Source organism: Typopeltis vanoorti, chromosome 2, assembly GCF_054136105.1.
Source record: "Typopeltis vanoorti isolate ZY-2024b chromosome 2, IOZ_Tvanoo_1.0, whole genome shotgun sequence".
NCBI classification, from domain to species: domain Eukaryota; kingdom Metazoa; phylum Arthropoda; class Arachnida; order Uropygi; family Thelyphonidae; genus Typopeltis; species Typopeltis vanoorti.
The window spans coordinates 20,905,446-20,926,145 of NC_143550.1; the positions used below are offsets into that span (position 1 = coordinate 20,905,446).

Below are 20,700 nucleotides of genomic sequence, written 5' to 3' on the forward strand. Positions count from 1 at the left end.
GTTGATATACTCTTAATAAATGCACTGCCAGTCTTAACAATTTTTTAACTAGACTGAGTAACCACTGTAACATATTTGGTGTTACAAATAAAAAAGATAGACTGTGAAAAAGCTGGGAACAATGAAAACATAAGATGCTTTATTAATGGGAAACTTATAGAACAAGCAAAATGGACACAATGCTTAGGGGAGATGACAAAGTATGAAAATAGACAACAGAAGCTGGCATGATAGAGAGTCAACTGTGTAAATTTATATGGAAGAAGAGAAAAATCAGTCAAAAATACTCAACCAGCAGTACACAGTGTTCAAACCAATTTGAACTTATGGATTTTAGAGCTGGTTTAGACATAAAAATAGTTGCTTTAAAGAGTGGAAGACCATAAATATGCAAGTTCTGAGAAAAATTAGGAGAGCAAATAGAAAGCATCAAAGGCAGAACCATATTAAAAAAAATTAAGATATCAGATATTAACTTGACATTTATAGCATTCAGGAAGGTCTGAGCAGAGCTAATATCAGGTTGTGTGTGTCACTTGAACAGAAACAATTGGGAATGGAAAGTTAGCAAACCAAGTATATGATGCCAGAAAAGATGCAGAAGACCAAGATCTAGATGGATCGATGCCATTATAATGCCTTGGAGGACTGAAGTATAAAATCTGACAGTATTGGAATTCTAATAGGTAACAGACTAATTTACATGTAAATTATTGACAGAAGGTTAATAACAATGTAAACTTTCATGTGGTTGTAATAGCATTGCAATATCCTGCACAACCCTTGAGTGTACATATTAGTTGTTTGATGATAGAATATCACTATTTCCAGATCTATTCAATGGTCGGTCCACGTGTAATGTCATCACAGCCGGTAGGAATGGTACCCACTTCACATGCTGCCACTTATGGAGATGCAACTCATATTCCAGCTCAACTGTACAGTGAGTATAGTATAAAACATTTCCAGTTTGAAATTTTTGGTTGCTACAAGGTATAGATGTATTTTTTGCATTATTTCACTCTTTAACAGCTGATCATATTGCAGAACAACTTGTTGTCACTATTGCCCTTTTGTGGTATTGATGCTCATGTAAACAGTTAATATTGATAGCACTATGCATGAGTATACCCAAGCCATGATGTGATTAATGCATCATGGAATCAAATTATATTATTTATTCTGTTTGAGACTTGTTTTGATATGTAATGGTGATGATTTGGAAATAACATTGACAAATTATTTGGGACAGAAACATGTATAAATTTTTTTTTTTTAAAGAATTACGTAAATATATATACAGTATATTGAAAGAGTAAGCACTATAATATTCAAACATTAAGATCATCTCCGAATGATTACTTTATATAATATTTCCATCACTTGGAAACGAGTAGTATATTGGCTACATTTGGACTAGGTTTTAGATTAACAAATCCAGTTCATAGATTTTTTTCATATCACTTTGATCCTCTACAAGGCAAGGTGGTGGGTTGCACTAGGTGATGAAAATCATATACTTCGTGAAGACTTTATTAAACATCTGTGGTTATCAGTGGGATTCGAACTTATTGCCTGTTAGTGACAAAATAGTTGTTTAAGAGTCAAGGATAGATAACTGACAAGAGATCTCCACATGGTCTGTAAGGAATATGGACATCAGGTTTTATAACCCATTATCTAATCCCTATCTTCATAGTGTTCCCTGTTATTAGGTAATTCCTTGGATGTTGAACAAATGAAAATTAATTCGCACTTGAGGACTTAGCCAATCAAATTCTATTCTGTATTGACTTGAATTACTTACAAATATGATATAAATATCATGCCAGCTATCACATCTTTGCCTGAAGCAAAAAAAAATCCATTCTTTTCATTAAAAAAAAAAGTTTTTTTATTGGAGACCTAAACATAGGGTAGAAATGAATTGCGGACTTAATTGTAAAGGTATTCTGGATTTATGTTGAGGATGTGGACTAGTCATTACTAACACCATGTTCCAATATCAAAATGTAGATGAATTGACATGAAAATGTTACAAAAATAAGTCTTGTCTGTCATGTTATTGTTGATAGTGATATTTTAGACTGGTTCAGGGATACAAGAGTGTACAGGGGATTCGAAATAGGTAACCAACATCATCTAGTTTTGAGCAGGTTAAATAAGAGTATTACATCAAAAAGATTACATTGTAAACTATACTCTTAATCTAAAACTTAGTCCATACATGTTAGTACCATATTGGCTGAGGTCTAAAAAAGTGTTGTCCAGAGAGCAAACACGAAACCTTTTCACTCACTTCATGCCTTCAATCTGTTTGTCGGTTAGTAGATGTAATATCCATTTGGCAATCTCTTTTTTTTATAAAAGAAGAATGTCACACAGCATCTGTAGATGAACTGTAGATTCAAACATAGAAATATTATTGGAGATAAAGTGAGAGTTTGGAAAAAACAAAATGCTTAAGAGACCTAATGACAAAATTGGCAGAAAACAATTGATTCAACTAGAAAAGTAGGTGATGCCATGAGTTCGAAAGCAACATTGGGAAATATGAGAAAGGGTTTCACTGTAGTGGCAACTTGCCCTACAACTTATGTCACTTCTGCAGCCGTGGGTTTTGTGGGCTCGTATTGAACCTAGCTCTGATTAAGTCAATAAATTCATAACCAGGTAGGAGTCTAGTACCTTCTCATATCCATTGATGCTGGTGAGGCACTAGATTAGATCCATAAAGTGATGCACCATCAACAGAGCTATATAACTGAGTAGCCCATTTCTTATGCTCTGCCGATGCAGTCTTTATCAGTTGACCTTGATACTTGGTCCACCCTATAGTATGCTGAAGGTCTTCCTGGATAACAGGACAATGAAATGCATCTCTGCAAATTTGAGAAGTGGATATTTCTAATTGCTTAATTCTATTATAACGGAGGTGTGGGATAAGCCAACGTAGGGAAGGGCTACCAAGTCTGCTTTCCTTCACCACGGCATGAAAATAGGCAACAGGAGTATCTAACGGAAGATTATGATGTGGCACTTTCCTTAAATGTGACACTGGGAAGCCATCAGGGCCAGAAGCTGAATTACTAGGAGGTAAAGCTGATACAATTTCTTCATGTGATACAGGAGAATAAATGGCTGATTCAGGGACAGACCCAAGCACACAAGGCTGGTCTTGATCAGGTAAATGCGGTGGAGGAGTGGAGAAGGCAGAACTCCACAAAATCTTGTGATGATCTTCAGAGTGAGGTGGAAATGTCCCATCTAGTATAGTCTTTGCATACATCCTGTGATTCTTCTTATAAGGCTTGCATTTCTGCATAAGCTCTCTTTCTCAATTGACTACGTGAAGGCTGACTTTGAAGCTGGGGATGTCTTGGTTGTCAAGGCCTAATATAATATATTTTGGAGATAATCCTGAAGTTTGCTGGTAATATCATTCCCTTTAAGATGAGCACGAATAATGTCTAAGTTGTATGATTATATTTTGCTAAAGGTTGATGGTTAAAGCTGATGCTAAATTGGAAATCAGAGCATCGTTGCTAAAACTGGTTGTTGAAAATCAACTTGATGTTGAGTAGGAACGGAAGGTGCGGTGGGAGGTACAGAGATATTACCCATCCCGCCATTTCTAGAAAGTTCTATAAGCTCATTAACAAGCTGTTTGTAGCTGGCTAGTCTTCGATGGCTTTTAATAGCATGAAAGTACGATGAGGCAGCACATCAGTCAGTGCCTCATTTTAGTTCCTAACACCTGCTGCCATCAAATAACTTCATGGGCAGCAAGAATACACTCCTCCTCCTCTGAAGGAGGAGGAGGAGTGTATTTCAGCATGCTTTAATGCACTCAGTGTAGATAGCAGCATTCACCTCAACAGGATGTTTAGAAGAATGATGCACTTCAAGTCTAACAGCAGAAGTAAAGGCGTATTACATTCAGGGCAGATAAAATAATGAATGTCTGAAATTGCTAACCTTCTGGAACATTGACGTACCAGTAGAAAATAGTTTATTATAATTCTTGCAGGCTCATCATTAAACAAGTCCCGAACGTTAGAATCAGTCTTCAGGTTTCCTGGATCTAACCAATCAGTGAGATCTGCTATTTTCTTGATTATTGCAAGCAAGGAAACTAAACCATCCCAGGGTGCTAGCCCGAGATAGGAGAATAGCATAATGAGCCAGTTAGTCATCCGAAGGTGTCCAGGGTACGCCACAAGGAGGCTACTCATTTTAGCGCTTGTGTGGTGTCTTGAACCAAAAGGTGTGCAATGAAGGCTACCAGGCTTGAAAATAGAGCACCCAGATAGAATTTAAGGATGTACTGGAAGTAATATCATGTGTAAGGCAAGTGTGTATGCTCTGCCTCTGCTGTTAATCATCACCTTTATGGATCACATGAAGAAAAGTGGCATTATATCTGATAACAAATTTCAAGATATGAAATTTCATTTTCATTTTTTGCAGCTAACGTTGTTCTTATATAATAATGGTCAATGATATATATCATTGACCATTATTTCATCAATCAAAATTTCAATTTTTGCCAGCAGTGTGATCACTTTTTCTTCCAAGGAATTCAATTCAGTACTCTTTTTTTCATTATCTGTGTTGTCTTAGAGCAACATGCCCAGCCCATTGTCACTTTAGATGTTCCGCTCTTTGAGTTCTCATCCAAGTATTTCTTTTGTGATCATCTCGTGATACCAAGCATACATCTTTCCATACTAAGTTTGTTGTTTTAGTTTTTTTTAGTTTCCTTTGCATTTAATGTTAATATTTCACAGCCATATGTCAATATAGAGAGAATACACTGGTGAAAAATTTTTCTTTTCAGGCATAAATAAATATATAAAGCTCTGGCCAGAAATGGAACTAGTATTGTGCAAAAAGCTAAATCGGAGTATGAAAAGAAATTGGCCATGGAAGCTAAAGGCAATCGAAAAAAAATTTATCGTTATACTGCAAGCAAAAGAAAGAATCAATGTGAAACAATAACTTCATTGAATGCAGATGGTACTCGAGTGTCAGAAGCTAATGAGATTGCTCAGTTAATGAGTGCTCACTGCTAAGATGTATCAACCAGGTGCATGTAACATGGTGCACAGTGCTACTGCTACATTGGATGAAGAGTTAGAGGTTCATGAAAATGAGGTTGAAGAGTTATTGCATAACCTGGATAAAAATTTGTCTATAGGAACAGATAGAATATCAGCTCGTTTGTTAAAGGAATGGTCAGCCGAATTGGCTAGGTCTTTCACATATTTGTATAACTTTAGTCTCAGCTCAGGAATGATACAACAGGAATTGAAGGAATGTATGATAATTCCATTGTATAAGAGTAGTGCAAAAACTGATGTGTCTAACTACCAACCTATCAGTATCTCTGGGTGTGGTATTGAAGATTTTAGAGAAGTTGGTAAGAACTTGCATACAGAAATGGGTAGACAGGCATTCTCTACTCTGCAAGGAACAGCATGGGTTTACTAAAGGAAGGTCATATTTTATAACAATATTACAGCTGAGCTGGATAAAGGGAATGGATACACTATGATAGTGTTTGATTTTTCTAAGGCATTTGATAGGATACCACACGAAAGGCTGTTGCGTAAACTGGAGAATGTGGGATTGGAATATAATCTAATGACTTCGATCAGGGGGTGGTTGACAGACAGATATCAAAAACTGGTATACAGTGGGTTTGAATCTGTCAGATTTAAAGAGGACAACTGTTGCACTGTTCTGTAGATGGTGCCTCCCCAGCATGATTGGGTAAGGGATGGCACTAGACTCCTCCCTGGGTTTGAGTATATTGACCTTATCAGGACGAGGATCAATGCCCTGCCTACTCGAGCCCGCACAGCTCGATGGGGTAGTGACGACTCAAACTGTAGGGCTGGCTGCCACTACAGTAAGACATTGTCTCATATAGACCAGTGTTGCTTCTGCACCCATGGGGTCCATGTGCTGACCATCCTGGAAGAGTGGAGATACCTCGGTATCATGTTCACCCCAAAGGGTCTTCTGTCCCTTCTATCCTAGAAACTTGGATCGCTTCTTTGAGGAAAGCTACTCTCAAGTCCCAGCAAAAGCTGTTTCTCCTCTCCCACTATTTCCTACCTCGCTTTTACCACAAGTTCGTGCTTGGTAGGACATATATCTCGGTACTGTCCCGAATGGACAGGGCTATCCATTCAGCCATGAGATCATGGCTCTGACTGCTGCCCCTACTGCATATTTCCACGTGAGGGTGAAGGATGGTGGGCTCGGGGTTCCATCACTTAGATGACTGATCCCAACGCCTGCGGCAAGAATCGCGAAGTTAGAACTATCTTCTATCCCTATCTGCAGAGAGGCTTTATAGCCCATTAATACAAGAAGACTTTAGGCGGGCTAAAGGCTGGTCCCATTATCAAGGTACCTTAATTGAGTCAGCACCTGCAGAGCACAAGAGGTGGACATCTCTGTTGCACTGTTCTGCTGCCTCCCCAGCATGATTGGGTAAGGGATGGCTAGACTCCCCCTGGGTTCAAGTATACTGACCTTATCAGGACGAGGATCAATGCCCTGCCTACTCGAGCCTGCACAGCTCGATGGGGTAGTGACGACTCAAACTGTAGGGCTGGCTGCCACTACAGTGAAACATTGTCTCATATAGCCCAGTGTTGCTTCCGCACCCATGGGGTCTGCATGCGGAGGCATGACACCATGGTCTCCATTCTGAACAACGCCTTTAAGAACAAAGGTTGGGAGACTGCGGTGGAACCACGTTATAGGACCTCCGCGGGTTTGCATAAGCCAGAATTAGTGATTAAAAGAGATGGTGATGTTGGATTAGTTGATACCCAGATAGTGGGAACAGGGCACCCAATAGCCTATAGCCATAATAATAAGGTAAACTATTACAAGAATAACCAAGATCTAGTTAGTAAGATATGGGAGGAACATGGGGCAACTCTGAGGTTTACCAGCGCCACCATCTCTTTACATGGTGTATGGAGAGCAGATAGCTATAAGGACTTAAAAACAGCTTAGGCTTATGCAGGAGGATATAAAAGTTCTTTCCTTGAGGGCCCTACAAGACACGCTGGTGGCATGGCATTACCACCAGAGAATGATTACAATGATAGCTAGAACAGGCATAGGGTAAAACACTTGTAAAGGCTTAGGCCTATATCAAGTCTGGACTTGATATAATGGTAGTACTGCCCATAACCAGTACAAAGATTAATAAAAAAAAAAAATAATAATGATAAAAAATAACCGGTGGTGTACCTCATGGTTCAGTCCTTGTGCCATTATTGTTCAGTCTGTATTATTGACATCAGGCAGGGTCTAACATATGGTGTGCAACTGTTTGCCGATGATGCGAAGATAGGCAAGGCAATCAGGGATGCTACTGATATTCAGTACTTAAAAATTATTTGAATAGGCTGGAAATTTGGGCAAATGAATATGGCTATCAGTTTAATGTTAGTAAGTGCAAAGTTATATACTTTGGCATGATGCGATTTCCAGCAGCATGTTATAGCGATTTTGAAGTTCAAAAGTCACATAGCAAAAGTTGCAAATGCAACTCAGAGGATAACTGCGATGTTGAAGCGAACCTTGATATGTAAGGATAAGGAAGCCATTTTGCCTCTATAAAGCTTTGATAAGACTACACCTGGATTATTGTATGCAGATTTGGTCTCCTGGGTTCCAAGGGGGTAAAGAAGCTGTGGAAAGGATGCAAAGAAGAGTTACAAAGATTATATCCGGATTATGGGATTTAGATTATGAGAACAGGTTGCAAATATGTGGATTGCAGACGCTGGTTAACAGGAGAAAGAGAGATGATATGATAGAGGTTTATAAACTTTTGAATGGTGTTATAGGATGGGATTTGGGGAGAGAACATGGGAGCATTAGTGGAAGTTAAATTTATTTGCAGTCAAGAAAGGAGTAGGAGCTAGGTTTTTCTCCCAGAGAGAGCAGTGAATAAGTTGAAGGGTTTGCTTTTAGGGGTAGTGAGTGTAGCTATACTCTTTTTCAGGTTATCTTGGAAGTAGCGGAATAAGTTACAAGGGTGGTCTGAAAAGTTCTCCGCCTAACAATGAAAAAACAAATTTATAATTTCAAAATTATTTTTATTTTTCAACATAATCTCCCTTAAGACTAATACATTTATTCCAGCAATGCTCCACCGCCATTATCCCCCTGTATTGGTTCCCCGTAACATCTGCAAAATACCCCTCTACAACTGCAATCATCTCTTGATTCGAAGAAAAACACTGACCAATGAGAAAGAGTTTTAGTTTTGGGAAGAAGTCAGAGGGATCCAAATCTGGGGAATAGGGTGGATGATCCAACAATTCATAGTGCAGATCCCTTAATTTTCCCATTGCGAAAACACCGTCGTGGGCAGGTGCATTGTCCTGATGAAAGATGACTTTTTTTCGTCTGCAAACCGGGTCTTTTCTCTCAAATTTTTTCGTCCAGTCTGGTTAAAAGATAGGAATAATATTCCCTGGTTATTGTTCAAGATAATTAATAAACAAAATGCCTTTAGCAAAATACCGATGCCATGACCTTTCCTGCTGATGGAACCAGACTTTGTCTTCTTTGGTGCTGAACAACCAGCTTCTGTTCATTGTTTGGATTCTGATGTGTAATGGTGAATTAAAGTCTCATCCATAGTAATAAATTGATGCACAAAATCAATTTTAACGCTCCAAGCACTGTTCAGAGATTTTCATGCGAGTGCGTTTTTGATCTGCTGTGAGCAAGCGCAGCACCCATTTGTGCAAAGCTTTTTCATTTGAAATTCTTCATACCAAATATATCATTTGTGTTCTTTTGAAATGCCTATAGTCTTAGCAATTTCACACACTTTGAATTGCTGGTCATCCAATATCATATCGTGCACTTGATCAATGATTTCTGGTGTTACACTTTTTGGACATCCTTCATGTGGATCATCGATAAGGCTGGTACGGCCATGTTTAAACTCAATAGGCCATTTCTTAATAGTTGAAAACGAAGGAGAAGAGTGCCCATAAACTTTTATGAACTTCGAATGAATTTCTTTTGGCGTTAAACCTTTTACAAAGAATTTCATAACCTCACGATACTTAATTTTATCCATTTCAAGAGACACAGGCGACACTTTTGCTTCAGACAGCTGTATAAAACAAGCTACTTGATAGAATGACAATTTCACATGGATGATTATAACAGATGTACCAACTTAGGGGAAAAAAAAAATCTTGCTGATAGCGTTGCCATCTATGGTCGAGAACTTTTCAGCCCCCCCCCCCCCCACCCTCTCATACATTTCCGGCTTTTCTTACCATTCGTACTATAGGCTTACACTGCATAAATTAGTTCCTTAAATTTTTTACATTCTCACATCGTGTGGTACTTTGTATATAATTATTTTACTACTTCCTTACTTGCCGGTGCTAGTATTATATTTCATTCCATTAAATTGTTACAGGGAACTTATTTTTGGAATCTCCGCCATGTTTAGGGTAATGTCGGCAGAGATCACCTGATAGATAATTGAATTTTCCAAAAATAAGTTCCCTCTGACAATTTAAGGGTATGAAACATATAATTCTTACATTGGCAAGTAAGGAAGTAGTGAAATAATTATATACAAAGTACCACACAATGTCATAACATAAAAAAATTAAGGAACTATTTTATGTAGTGTAAGGTATAGTACAAATGGTAAGAAATGCCGGAAATGTAGCTTATTCTGCTACTTCCAAGAGTATAGTGTGAATGAATTTAAGGTATGATGACAGCTGGTTTGGGTGATTTATAGCTTCCCTTGATGAGTCCTTGACTCCCTGGAGGTCTCAGATAATGATAATAATAACAATGGTAATTGGCTTTTGAATATTGATTTTCATTTTTCAAATTCTTTACAACCAAACATTGTTCACCTTTTGACTTCTTCCAGGGTATTTTGATCAACTGATATCTGTTTTCTAAGTATATCTACTTATTCAATTTAGTCACTGATTTTAAATATTTCTGGTTATACATAGCTATTGAACATGACTTGAGTCTTCTTTAGGTTTATCTTTGAGCCAGCTGTTTTGCTATAGTTCACAGATACAAGACAGTAATTCATGTGGACTTTAAAGTAAAGATAACTGTCATCTGCAAAGCGTAAGTGGCTTATATTATCTTCAGACTTTTTTCTTCCCAATCAAGATGTTTGAATATTTCTTCTATGCTTGCTGTGAATAATTTTGGAGATATTGTCACCTTGTATTATGCCTCTCTGTATTTTATCAGTGGAGATGGTTCCATTGAAATGAATTGTTACTGTTGCATTGATGTATGGTGATTTGATGGTTCTGACATATGGCTCCTCCACTTTCTGGTTTCATAGTGCTTTAAGTATTATGCGAGGATTTTTACTGAATCAAAGGATTTCTCATAATCAATGAAACCAAGGTCTAGAGTTGCACAAAGCATATGATCCAAGAGTTTTGTAAACCACCGATAGTGGCCTAGTGGATCAATAGTTCTTTGATTTTACTTCACGTTTCTTGTGTATCAAAATAAAGGTAGACTTTTCTCATGCTCTTGATACATAATTTTTCTTTAGACATAGAGTAAAATGTTTCGCCAAGATTCTGTAAATCACTTCCACACCTGCTTTTAGAAGTTTAACTATTGACTTCACCCTCAGCTTTTCCATTTTGCATGCCTTGGATGCTCCGCATAACTGAAGTGCTACAAATTGTACCAGAAGTTATTTCATAGTTGTCTTCTTCATTTGCATTGCTATCTTGATCTAATATTGAATACAATTCTTTAATCCTTTTTTGCTGTAGCATATCTATCTCTGCTTATGTTCTCATCTTGCAGTTTGATTGTAACCATTTGTTTATTGCTGTTTGGTTTTTTTTTTAGTTTGCAATTATGTTCAATTGTTTGTTATTATGTGACACCTCTCCAGTAAGTTTATAATTGAATTTTCTTATTTCATTCTTGATATGTTTTTGGATTGTTTTGCCCAATTCACTGCATTCAATTTTATTTGGTAAGTTATCAGCTTGTTTCATTTCTTCATAAACTGTCTTATTTCTTCAGAAAATTCCCATTCTTTGGTACCAGCTATTTCAAGTAAGCATTGCTTTTGCAATGTTCATGGAAAATTATTTTCTGTTGGATCAGCTCTCATCTATATTAAGATTTTAAATCTGTTTAGTTCATGTTGGAATGTTTCTCTTTTAATGTTCAGTTTGTGTACATCTATGTTTTGCTGTAGTCCTCAGAACATTTCCTTCTTTCTTTTTGGATTTATTTGAATATTACTGTGTACCATACAATGGTCACTTCCAGTGCTGAGGATGTTAAAAGAACATTTTTTAAGACATCAGTCTTAAAAAATGTTCTATTGCTTGAAATAATCAGTTTCGTTACTTCATCCATTTGGTTGTTTCCATGTCCATTTCCTTTGTTTTTTCTCCTTGAAAAAAGAATTTGTGATGTATAAGTTTTCTTTTTTCACAAATTCTATTAGTCTTGCTCCTCTATCATCTTTCATACCATATCCAAAATTTCCCATTGAGATTTCACCTGATTCTTGCATATTCAATTCTGACATTAAAATCTCCCATGACAATTTTGAAATGATGTTTTCCTTTGTTGTGAAGATGTAATGTGTCATGATAGAAGTTTTTAATTTCTGTATCTGTATGACATACTGTTGGTGCATAGACTTACCTTCAGAGTATATCTGAAAAGATCTTTGTGAGATGTGAACAATAATACTTGCTATTTGATCAGAAATACTATCAAATTTATCATATTCTATCATATCATGTATATTGTCTTTCACTACGCGTTATTCCCACTTCTTATGTAGGGTCTGCGTGTTACTTAGATGCGACTTCTTGTTAGTATCACTCCCAACCAACCTGTTGCCTAGTCTGCCGCTGGGGGGAATATATTTTTGGCTGTAGAAGCGTATGTTCACAGGGCCGGTTTGCCTGCTTGCAGAATGAAAAATGCCAGATAAACTGGTGGAAAAAACCCTTTGCTCGCGCCCAAGACCGGCTAACTTGGCTATGCCTGAGAAAGATCCTCAAGTTCCTCACGTCTTCGACAGGAATCAAACCTGGGACACAATTTCCCCAGGCATATGGTTGCAAAGCGCAAAGCCACTAGGCTAACCATGCAGACATATGTATATTTTATTCTATCAAATTCTAGCATGATTATTTATTATGTTTTCAATTTTCTGTTGACCAGAAACCCAACTCCACTGACTCTACTTATCTTTGCATCAATAGTACAATGTCTCCTTTTTTTAATTAAAGAATTTCTTCTCCATTTCATTTAGCCTTACACAATTCAAGAATATCCCATTTTATTTGCTTTAGCTCTTTAGTTAAGTCATTTAGCTATGCCTTACTGCGGAGAGTCCTAAAGTTCCAAAGTTTAGTTCCCAGTGGCAGCATGATCTAGTTACCTGGAGATTTTTAGTATCCTATGCTTCATATCTAATTGCCTGCTGCCATAATTAGTAACAATTTGACCTTGGAGGAGTGAGGGCTATTCTATTTCTCTCCTGTCCATCATGGAAGTTTCTGCCATAATTCACTATGTTGGTCCATAGCTCTATTTCTTTATATTATATTTAGAGCTGCCCTGATATCCAATGAATGCTAGTCAGGGTTTCCCCTATCTGCACCTGGGAATTCACTTGGTAATTCGTAGAAGCCACGATTATTTATTTATCATCATCAAATTCCTGCCATGTACCTTCAAGTGGTGTACAGGATATGATAGTACTACATAAAAAAAATTACATCATTACTAACTTCCTATCTACAATTTTCCTCCAAATTGGTCTGTTACTTGTCAAGACTCCAACATTATCAGATCTTATATTTCTATCGTCTAAGGCACTCTGTACCGTATCAATCCACCTATATCTTGGTCTTCCTCTGGGTCGTTTTGCTGCCAACCTGGCAGAGAGCACTTGTTTTGCTAATCTTTCCTCGCCCATTCTGTTTAAGTGACCATACCACCTGAGATTAGCTCTGCTAATGCATTCCTGGATGCTGACAATGTCAAGTTCTTTCCTAATATCCTCGTTTTTAATATGATATTGCCATTGATGCCATCTATTCATGCCTCTAATCTTTCTCAGGATTCTCATATCTGCAGTCTCTAGTCTTTGGTCAAGTGTTTTACTTCTGACTCAGTTCTCAGATCCATAAGTTAAAACTGGTTTGAACACTGTCTTGTATACAGCTAATTTAGTGTTCTGACTAATTTCTCTCTTATTCCATATGAATTTATTCAATTGACTTCCCACCATACCAGCTTTGCTGATTCTGTTGTCTATTTCCATATTTAATTTACCATCTTCACTAAAAATCGTGCCTAAGTAGCTGAAATGTTTTACTTGTTCCACAGATTCTCCATTTACAACATAGTTGACATTTTCAATAATTCTGCCTATTTTCATTGTCTTTGTCTTTTTATTGCTGATCTTCATACCATACCTATTACAACAGCTATTCAATTTAGTCAGAGAATCTTGCAGACTTGTAGCGGATTTATTTAGAAGTATAACATCATCCGCATAAAGCAAAGAGCTGACATTAACATCTCCAATTTTGATATCATGTTTAATACCACTTTCCTTCATAATGTGATCCATATAGATAATGAATAACAGAGGGGATAATGTACATCCTTGTCTCACACCAGATTTAAAATTAAACCATCTTCCTGTACTTCCTTCAATTCTAACTGCTGACTTACAACTCAAATAAAGACTAAGTATTGCTTGATATAATGCGCCATTGACACCATATAACTGCAGCATATTGAATAGCTTCTCTCTTGGCACCTTGTCATATGCCTTTTCCAAATCGACAAAACTTAAATACAGATCTTTGTTATATTCCCATGCTTTCTCGACTATTTGTCGTAAAATGAAGATCTGATCCTGACAGCCTCTGTTTGGCCTGAATCCAGCTTGTTCTTCACTAAGCTTTTCTTCCACAATTCTTCTCAACCGTTTCTCAAGTATACTTGCATAGAGCTTGCCAGGAACACTCAGTAGGGAAATACCTCTGTAATTCTCACATTCAGTTTTATTTCCCTTTTTATATATGGGTACTATGAGAGCTCTACTCCAATCATCGGGGATTTGTCCCTCTGTCCAGGCTTTCTGAACTATGCAGTGCAGCCACTGTAAGACTTTTATACCACCATACATCAGCATTTGTGGTCGAATATCATCTACTCCTGCTGCCTTTCGACAATTCAAGCCTTTGATGGCTTTTTCTACTTCAAGTATGGATATGTATTGCTGACTGCATATCTGGTCAGTGTGTTTTACCACTGTGCTATCACTGCTTGTTTCATTTAGCAATTTTTCAAAGTAATTACTCCATACTTCAAGGATATCTTTTTCTCCCGTTTTCATGTCATCTTTATCATCTCTAACTCCTTTTACAGCACTCTTTCCTCCATTCCTAAACTTCTTCAACGACCTCCAGAATATTTTGCCACCTTCTTGATATTTATTTTCTATATTCTTGCCAAAGTCCTCCCATGACTTCTGTTTAGCTAATTTTACACAGTGTTTAGCATTCTTGCATTTGTCTCTGTATTCTCTAAGAGCACAACTGACTTATTTGACAGGAACTTTTGATATGCTTTCTTCTTTTCCTTCACTGCCTCTTTAACTTCCTGTGTCCACCAGGGAGATCTGATTTTTTTATCCTTGCAGACAACCTCACCACATGCCTCTCTGGCAGAATCAATCAATGTTTTCTTCAGAGTTTGCCACTGAATCTCCAAGGTTTGATTCCTGTTCCCCAAACTCTTTCATTTTTTCTTCAATAACCTTTGTGTATTTTAGTCTACAGTTCACATCTGAGAGTCTTATTTATTTATTAGTACTATAAATATTATTTTTGTGGAAAATTTTTTCCATGTTATTTCTCTAAATTGATATCAATACTTATGGCTTATTGTGCCTATTTTCAAAAGGAGTACCCTGTATTAAATCATTGGCTTTTTTTTTAATTTACCCTAATTAAATTAAGACATTGATATGTATTTTAATCATAAATTGAATGAAAAATAATTTTTATTATTACATCACACCTTCAGGGAGTCTAGAGACTCATCGAGGGGGGGCATCAAGTCTACGTCTCACTGCTCGATCAACCTCCATCATTTAACACCAACACAATCTACTGCCGACTACCACCACCAGTACTTTCAGAGACAATCGCAAACATCCATGCCCATGGCAGGATTCGAACCCGCAGCCTTTTGGCTGGAGAGCAGATACTCGGCCAACCAGGCCGGCATAATATAAGAAGAATAATTTTTGACATACCTGTATAGAATCTTCAAGTTTAGCTTTTTCATGAAATGGCATCAGAAATATAATTGATAAAAAATAATAAATAACTGAACTTAAAACAATTAAATGTGAACTATGAGTAACGAACTATAAAAACCATTTAGGAGTATCCATTGGATTTAAAATACATTAGAGCTTTTTTCAGAAGGGGTTAAAGTGGAGATAAAAATATATTGTATATAGTAACTAAAAATGTGGAAATTAAAAATATGCAAACTAAAACCAGAAGAATGCATACAGTGGTTTCATAATGGCCTTGCATCCAGGATGAACTTACTAATTGAAAACTTTAAAATGAAAGATAAAAAAATGAGAGTTATGGGGTATGAAATGTTTGATATAAGAGTCATCTTCAAAGCTCAAGGGCAAATGGACTCTGTATCATGTTAGCTTGGTTTGCATTGGATTTTATTTGTTGCTTTCTATTGGTGGGCATCTTGGCTTAATTTGCATTTTGTGGAAGCTCCAACTGAGGTCACATAGGGACAGTTTTGTATGTAGCATCCATGATTGCAGTATACCAATTCCAGAACATCTAGGTAATAAGAAGTGTAAAAACCAAAATAGGAACAAAAAATCAAACACCAGGAAAACAGAAATTGTGATCCATGTGCTTGAACAGAAGCATACTCCACAGATTGAAAAAAAAAAAAGCCACTATACTAGACATACAAAATAATGAAACAATGTTAAGGATATCAGAAACTAAAGCCATTAAATGTGATAAGAACTCAATAAATGTTCACTGCCCTATGTGATCTCAGAGTTGGAAACTCCACAAAATGCAAATCACACCAAGATTCCCACCAATAGAAAGCAACAGAAGAAATCCAATGCAAACATAAAGCTGACATGACATAGGCTCCATTGACCATTAATTGGGGTAAAAAAAAAAAAAAAAAGCCAATGATTTAATACAATAATACAAGGGGTACTCCTTTTGAAAATATGCAAAATGAGGAAGTTGTTGACATTGGATTTGAAGGCCTGTGCATTGTATTCCTTGAGAAACACATGGGAATAAAAGCTGTTCCAGAATATAGCAGCAGTAGGAATGAAGGAGAAGGAAGAGAAAAGATGAAGGCATAATAATTTGTGGCATTGAGATGATTCACCCAAAAAATTGGTATGAGTGAAATGTATTTAAATGAGGATGATGTACTAGTGGGAAAATGACCAGATCATTATTGTGTTTTGTATGAGGATAGGAAAAAGATGTGGAAAGAGTAGTATTACTATCATGATAGCAGACAGATTGTCTGGTGTGGATATGCAACAGAAGTAGCCATTTTGAGGCAGTATAGTGTAAAGAAGTAGACATGATGAGACATTGTCTGCCTACTTTACACCATAGTGTTGTCGTAGTGCTAGAAATGTAGAAAGATTGGTTTAGCATACAAGAGGAGGACTGATCATTATGGATTATATTAATTATAGGAATATAGACTGAAATGAAGAGATAGCATCTTGAAACAAGAAAAACTATTTCTTGAGTTTGTGGGACATTTACCTTAGGCAGTAGCAATATCAAATCTAAGAAGCTTGGATTTAGTCATTGTCACATAAGGTGCTGAATCTATCTCCATTTGTGAATATGACCATGAGCCATTTTGGTCGACTTCCATCAGTATGATACCTGAGAAAACGACGTGCAGAACTGTATGGCAGGTAATTATGGAATACTAGCGACAGCTTGGAGCAGCAGAATGGAATGAGAAATTAAGGTAAAAAAGCATCCACTGGTGCTTCTGCTTTAAGCAGTAGTAAAAAAATATTAAACTTAAATATTAAATTAAACAGTGTCTAAATGTATTCTTGATATATATCCTCAAGAAGTATACAGTATGCTATGATGATAATTCTACTTGATGCATAGTCTATGCCATTGGGGCACTATAAAGGTGACAATCTTAACATACTCTTTCTCTCCAGATGTTTTTGTCTTGGGATCTCCTTAACAAAGTGGAGAATGAAGAATTAGTCCACTTTCTAATATCTATCCAGGTGATTCTAGGTCGTCCCCAATGTTTTTTACCAGAAGTCAAGCTCTAGTGCTAATTTAGGTAAGCTATCTGATCTAGCTATGTGGCCCAGCCACCGGCACTGTTTCCAACGTATTTTAATGATATTTTCTTGTCTTCTAACAATGTAGTTATTTGTTATGTGTGCTTATATGGTATCTTCAAAAGTTTTCTGTAATACTTCATCTTGAAGGCCAATAATCTTTTCTCATCTTCCTTTAGAAATGTCCAACTCTCATATCTGCATAGTAAGACAGAGTTAACAAAGGTATCAATGAGGTAGTCTTGTAGCTAGTTGTATTTTATTGTCCTTCCAAAGTGGCTGTAATCTCTGAAGGGCAACAGTTGTTTTAACAATGCTTGCTTTAATCATGTTTAGTCCATCAATCTCTTTGTTGTATGCTTCCCAAGTAGGTGAATCTTTTTACTTTTTCCAATTTTCCATCATTAACTGAAATTTGCATAGGATTATTGCCTGAAGACACAGTTTTTGATTTTTGAATGCTGATCTTCACTATTACTAAGTGCCTTAGAAACTCTTTCTGTTAATTCTTGTAACTGATGTTTATTCATTGCTATTAGGTCAATGTCATCAGCGAATCTGAGATTCATTTTTTTGCCACTAACTGTAATTCCAACTTCACTGTTTTCATAGGCTAAGTTTGTTATACAAGGTGTGACAATTTAATTCCCGGAACGGGCTTGTAGTGTCACCCGTGTGGTGATTTGGTTAGAGTCACATGAGTAATCATGTTTGTACATCTTTTAACTAATGTGTGCATAAACCTCAAGCTGATAGAGCCATTTGTTAGTTGGCTTTTTCAAAAACAATTGTCATAAAAACATGAGTAATCGTATTTGTACATCTTTTAACTAATGTGTGCATAAACCTCAAGCTGATAGAGCCATTTGCTAGTTGGCTTTTTCAAAAACAATTGTCATAAAAATTTGATTACCGGATTAGGTCATCTGCTTATTCATCTGACTTAGCTCCCTGTGATGTACATGATTACATTTACATCACTACTAACTTCTCAGATTTTCTTCCAAATTAGCCTTATTTGCCATGACTTAGGAAGTATAAGATTTGACAGTATTGTCAGAGCTTATATTTCTGTCTTCAAAGGCACTGCTTGCCCTCTCAATCTGCTTAGATCTTAATTCTTCCTCTGGATCTTTTTCTTTCATATTAGTATGAAACACCCATTTCATGCCAGAATGAAAGAAATTCAACTTGTTTTGCTTTTCCATTTACATTTAAGTGACCACACTGCCTTAAATATACTAACCTCACAAATGCTTCTTACCTCTGGAATAAGAAGTTCCTTCCTATTCTGGAGGTGTGAAGCATTAATAAGTGACCAAGGAGGTTTAAAGTAAAGATGACTTTGTTGATAAAGAAAGCAGAAGTACACAGTATTTAGCAGGTCTAGACAACTTAGCTCAGAAAAATTCCAGGGTTTTCTTTCTAAATGGAACCAGTAGGAGAACAAGTGATTATGATATTAGTTCAACTATATCCTCACCAGTAGTGTCTCTCCAGATACTACTGGTGAGGATATTAACATTTAACATGTTCACATTGGGCAGGCATGTTTTTACAAATATATCAAAATTCTTGCATGTCAGTCTCATTTTTTTTTTTTTTTTTTTTTTTTTGTATAATTTTATTTATAAAATTAATATTTTTAATGTGTTATTGGTATAGAAAATCTTATGGGATGTCATAAAAAACATTACTTGCTTTTGAAAATTTGCATTGCATAAATTATAAATAAATATTTCAGTTATTTTGAAATAGGTTGTTTGTATTGTATTTCATGCTACAATAAAACTTCTGTCCTTGTAACTGTGTAAGCAGTATGATGTATGTGGTGGGGAGGTATGTTTTTCATTATACGGGGTCATTTTCATTCCGATCTTCTGAAAGTATACATTATGAAGGAAATGTATAGTCCCTGACATAAGAGTTATGTCCAGCAAACTTTATGTAAGTCAAATTTATCCTTCCCTTCTTCACCCCCCCTCCCCCAGTATCACGTAATCACACCCTATTGCTTACGTTTACAGAATGTGTATGCAGTAGTGCATTGACATGTTTTAAAAACAGAAGTTTCCAAACTTTCAAATTCACAGCATCTTAAGTGTCTCGGTAACTGTTTCATGGCTCTCCCAGGCCAAAAGAAATTACTAACAGTTCTGTTAGTAATTTCTTTTTACTAACAGTTCTGTTCATTAAATAGTTAGACCAAAACTACTTATTCAGTATTTGTGTCATAAAACGTAGCTCTTTGAAAAAAAAAATTAATACACATAAATTGAGTTTGCTGCAGTGCCTAGGGGAACTGTGATGCACAGTGTTTAACTTTGCATCACAGTGCAAATTACACATTGAAATTCATTTCACTGTGTAATTATTAATGCAAAGTAATATAATAAAGTATCAATACAATGAGAAAATAAAATAAAATTAATTTTGCCATTCAACCTTCTGTATGAAATTATCAAGAAATTGCTGAACAGTGGCTTCTTTCTTCTCTTCATAAAGCTGTTGATAACAGGCTCAAAGGGTCGTTTATTTCTCTTTGGTCTTTTAAAATCATGAGGCATCCATCCTCTAGTTCAGTGGTCACTAAAGTGGTCGATATAACATTGTTAGGTGTCGATAGAAAAATATAAGACATCCTTGTACGGATAATATTTAATTCGGTTAACTTCTCCATCCTGAATGACAACGCAATTAAGAGTGAATCGTGGGAACAGTGACATGAATAGGACCTGTAAGATGGAGTAAGGTCATGAAAATAGTTACGGAGGCCAATCAAGTAGGCCAAAATGACGTATTTACCAATAAACGGATGTCGGTGGTTCCCCCGTGGTGGGAGCAAGATTGCAACACGTGCGCGGTTGCTTATTTACTTGTACTTACACCTGTTTGATCCCAGTCTCATTTTTGTGCATCGACATACAAGTGAGTTGGTTCATAATGTTCTAAAATTCATCAACATACATATTATAATTCAATCATTATTCATTCACGAACTAAACGTCTCTATGTTGAAGAGTTGAGCAGGGCTGGTAGTTTTGTACGTCCTATAGAAATACGTGAGTAGGTATATTATTTAGACTTATTACTTTTGTTAAATCTGGAATGAAAGGCTTAATTTATCCTCAAGCATTTCATTCGGGATTTAACTGGAATGCACAATTTCTCCAAAAGAAATACTTGTAAATAGGTATAAATTCGAATTTTGTAAATATAGTATTAATGAT

The 20,700-nt window shown here is 36.4% G+C and overlaps 1 protein-coding gene across 4 annotated transcripts in view; it reads left to right on the top strand.

The window, feature by feature from the left end:
• Positions 1–20,700, top strand: part of LOC150108866 (uncharacterized) — a 377,690-nt gene that overhangs the window by 344,626 nt on the left and 12,364 nt on the right. For all 4 annotated transcript variants that reach the window (XM_090403872.1, XM_090403896.1, XM_090403887.1 and 1 more), the window contains exon 15: positions 832–943. In XM_090403872.1, the coding sequence (XP_090259998.1) occupies positions 832–943 (112 nt within the window). The remainder of the gene's footprint in view (positions 1–831; positions 944–20,700) is intronic.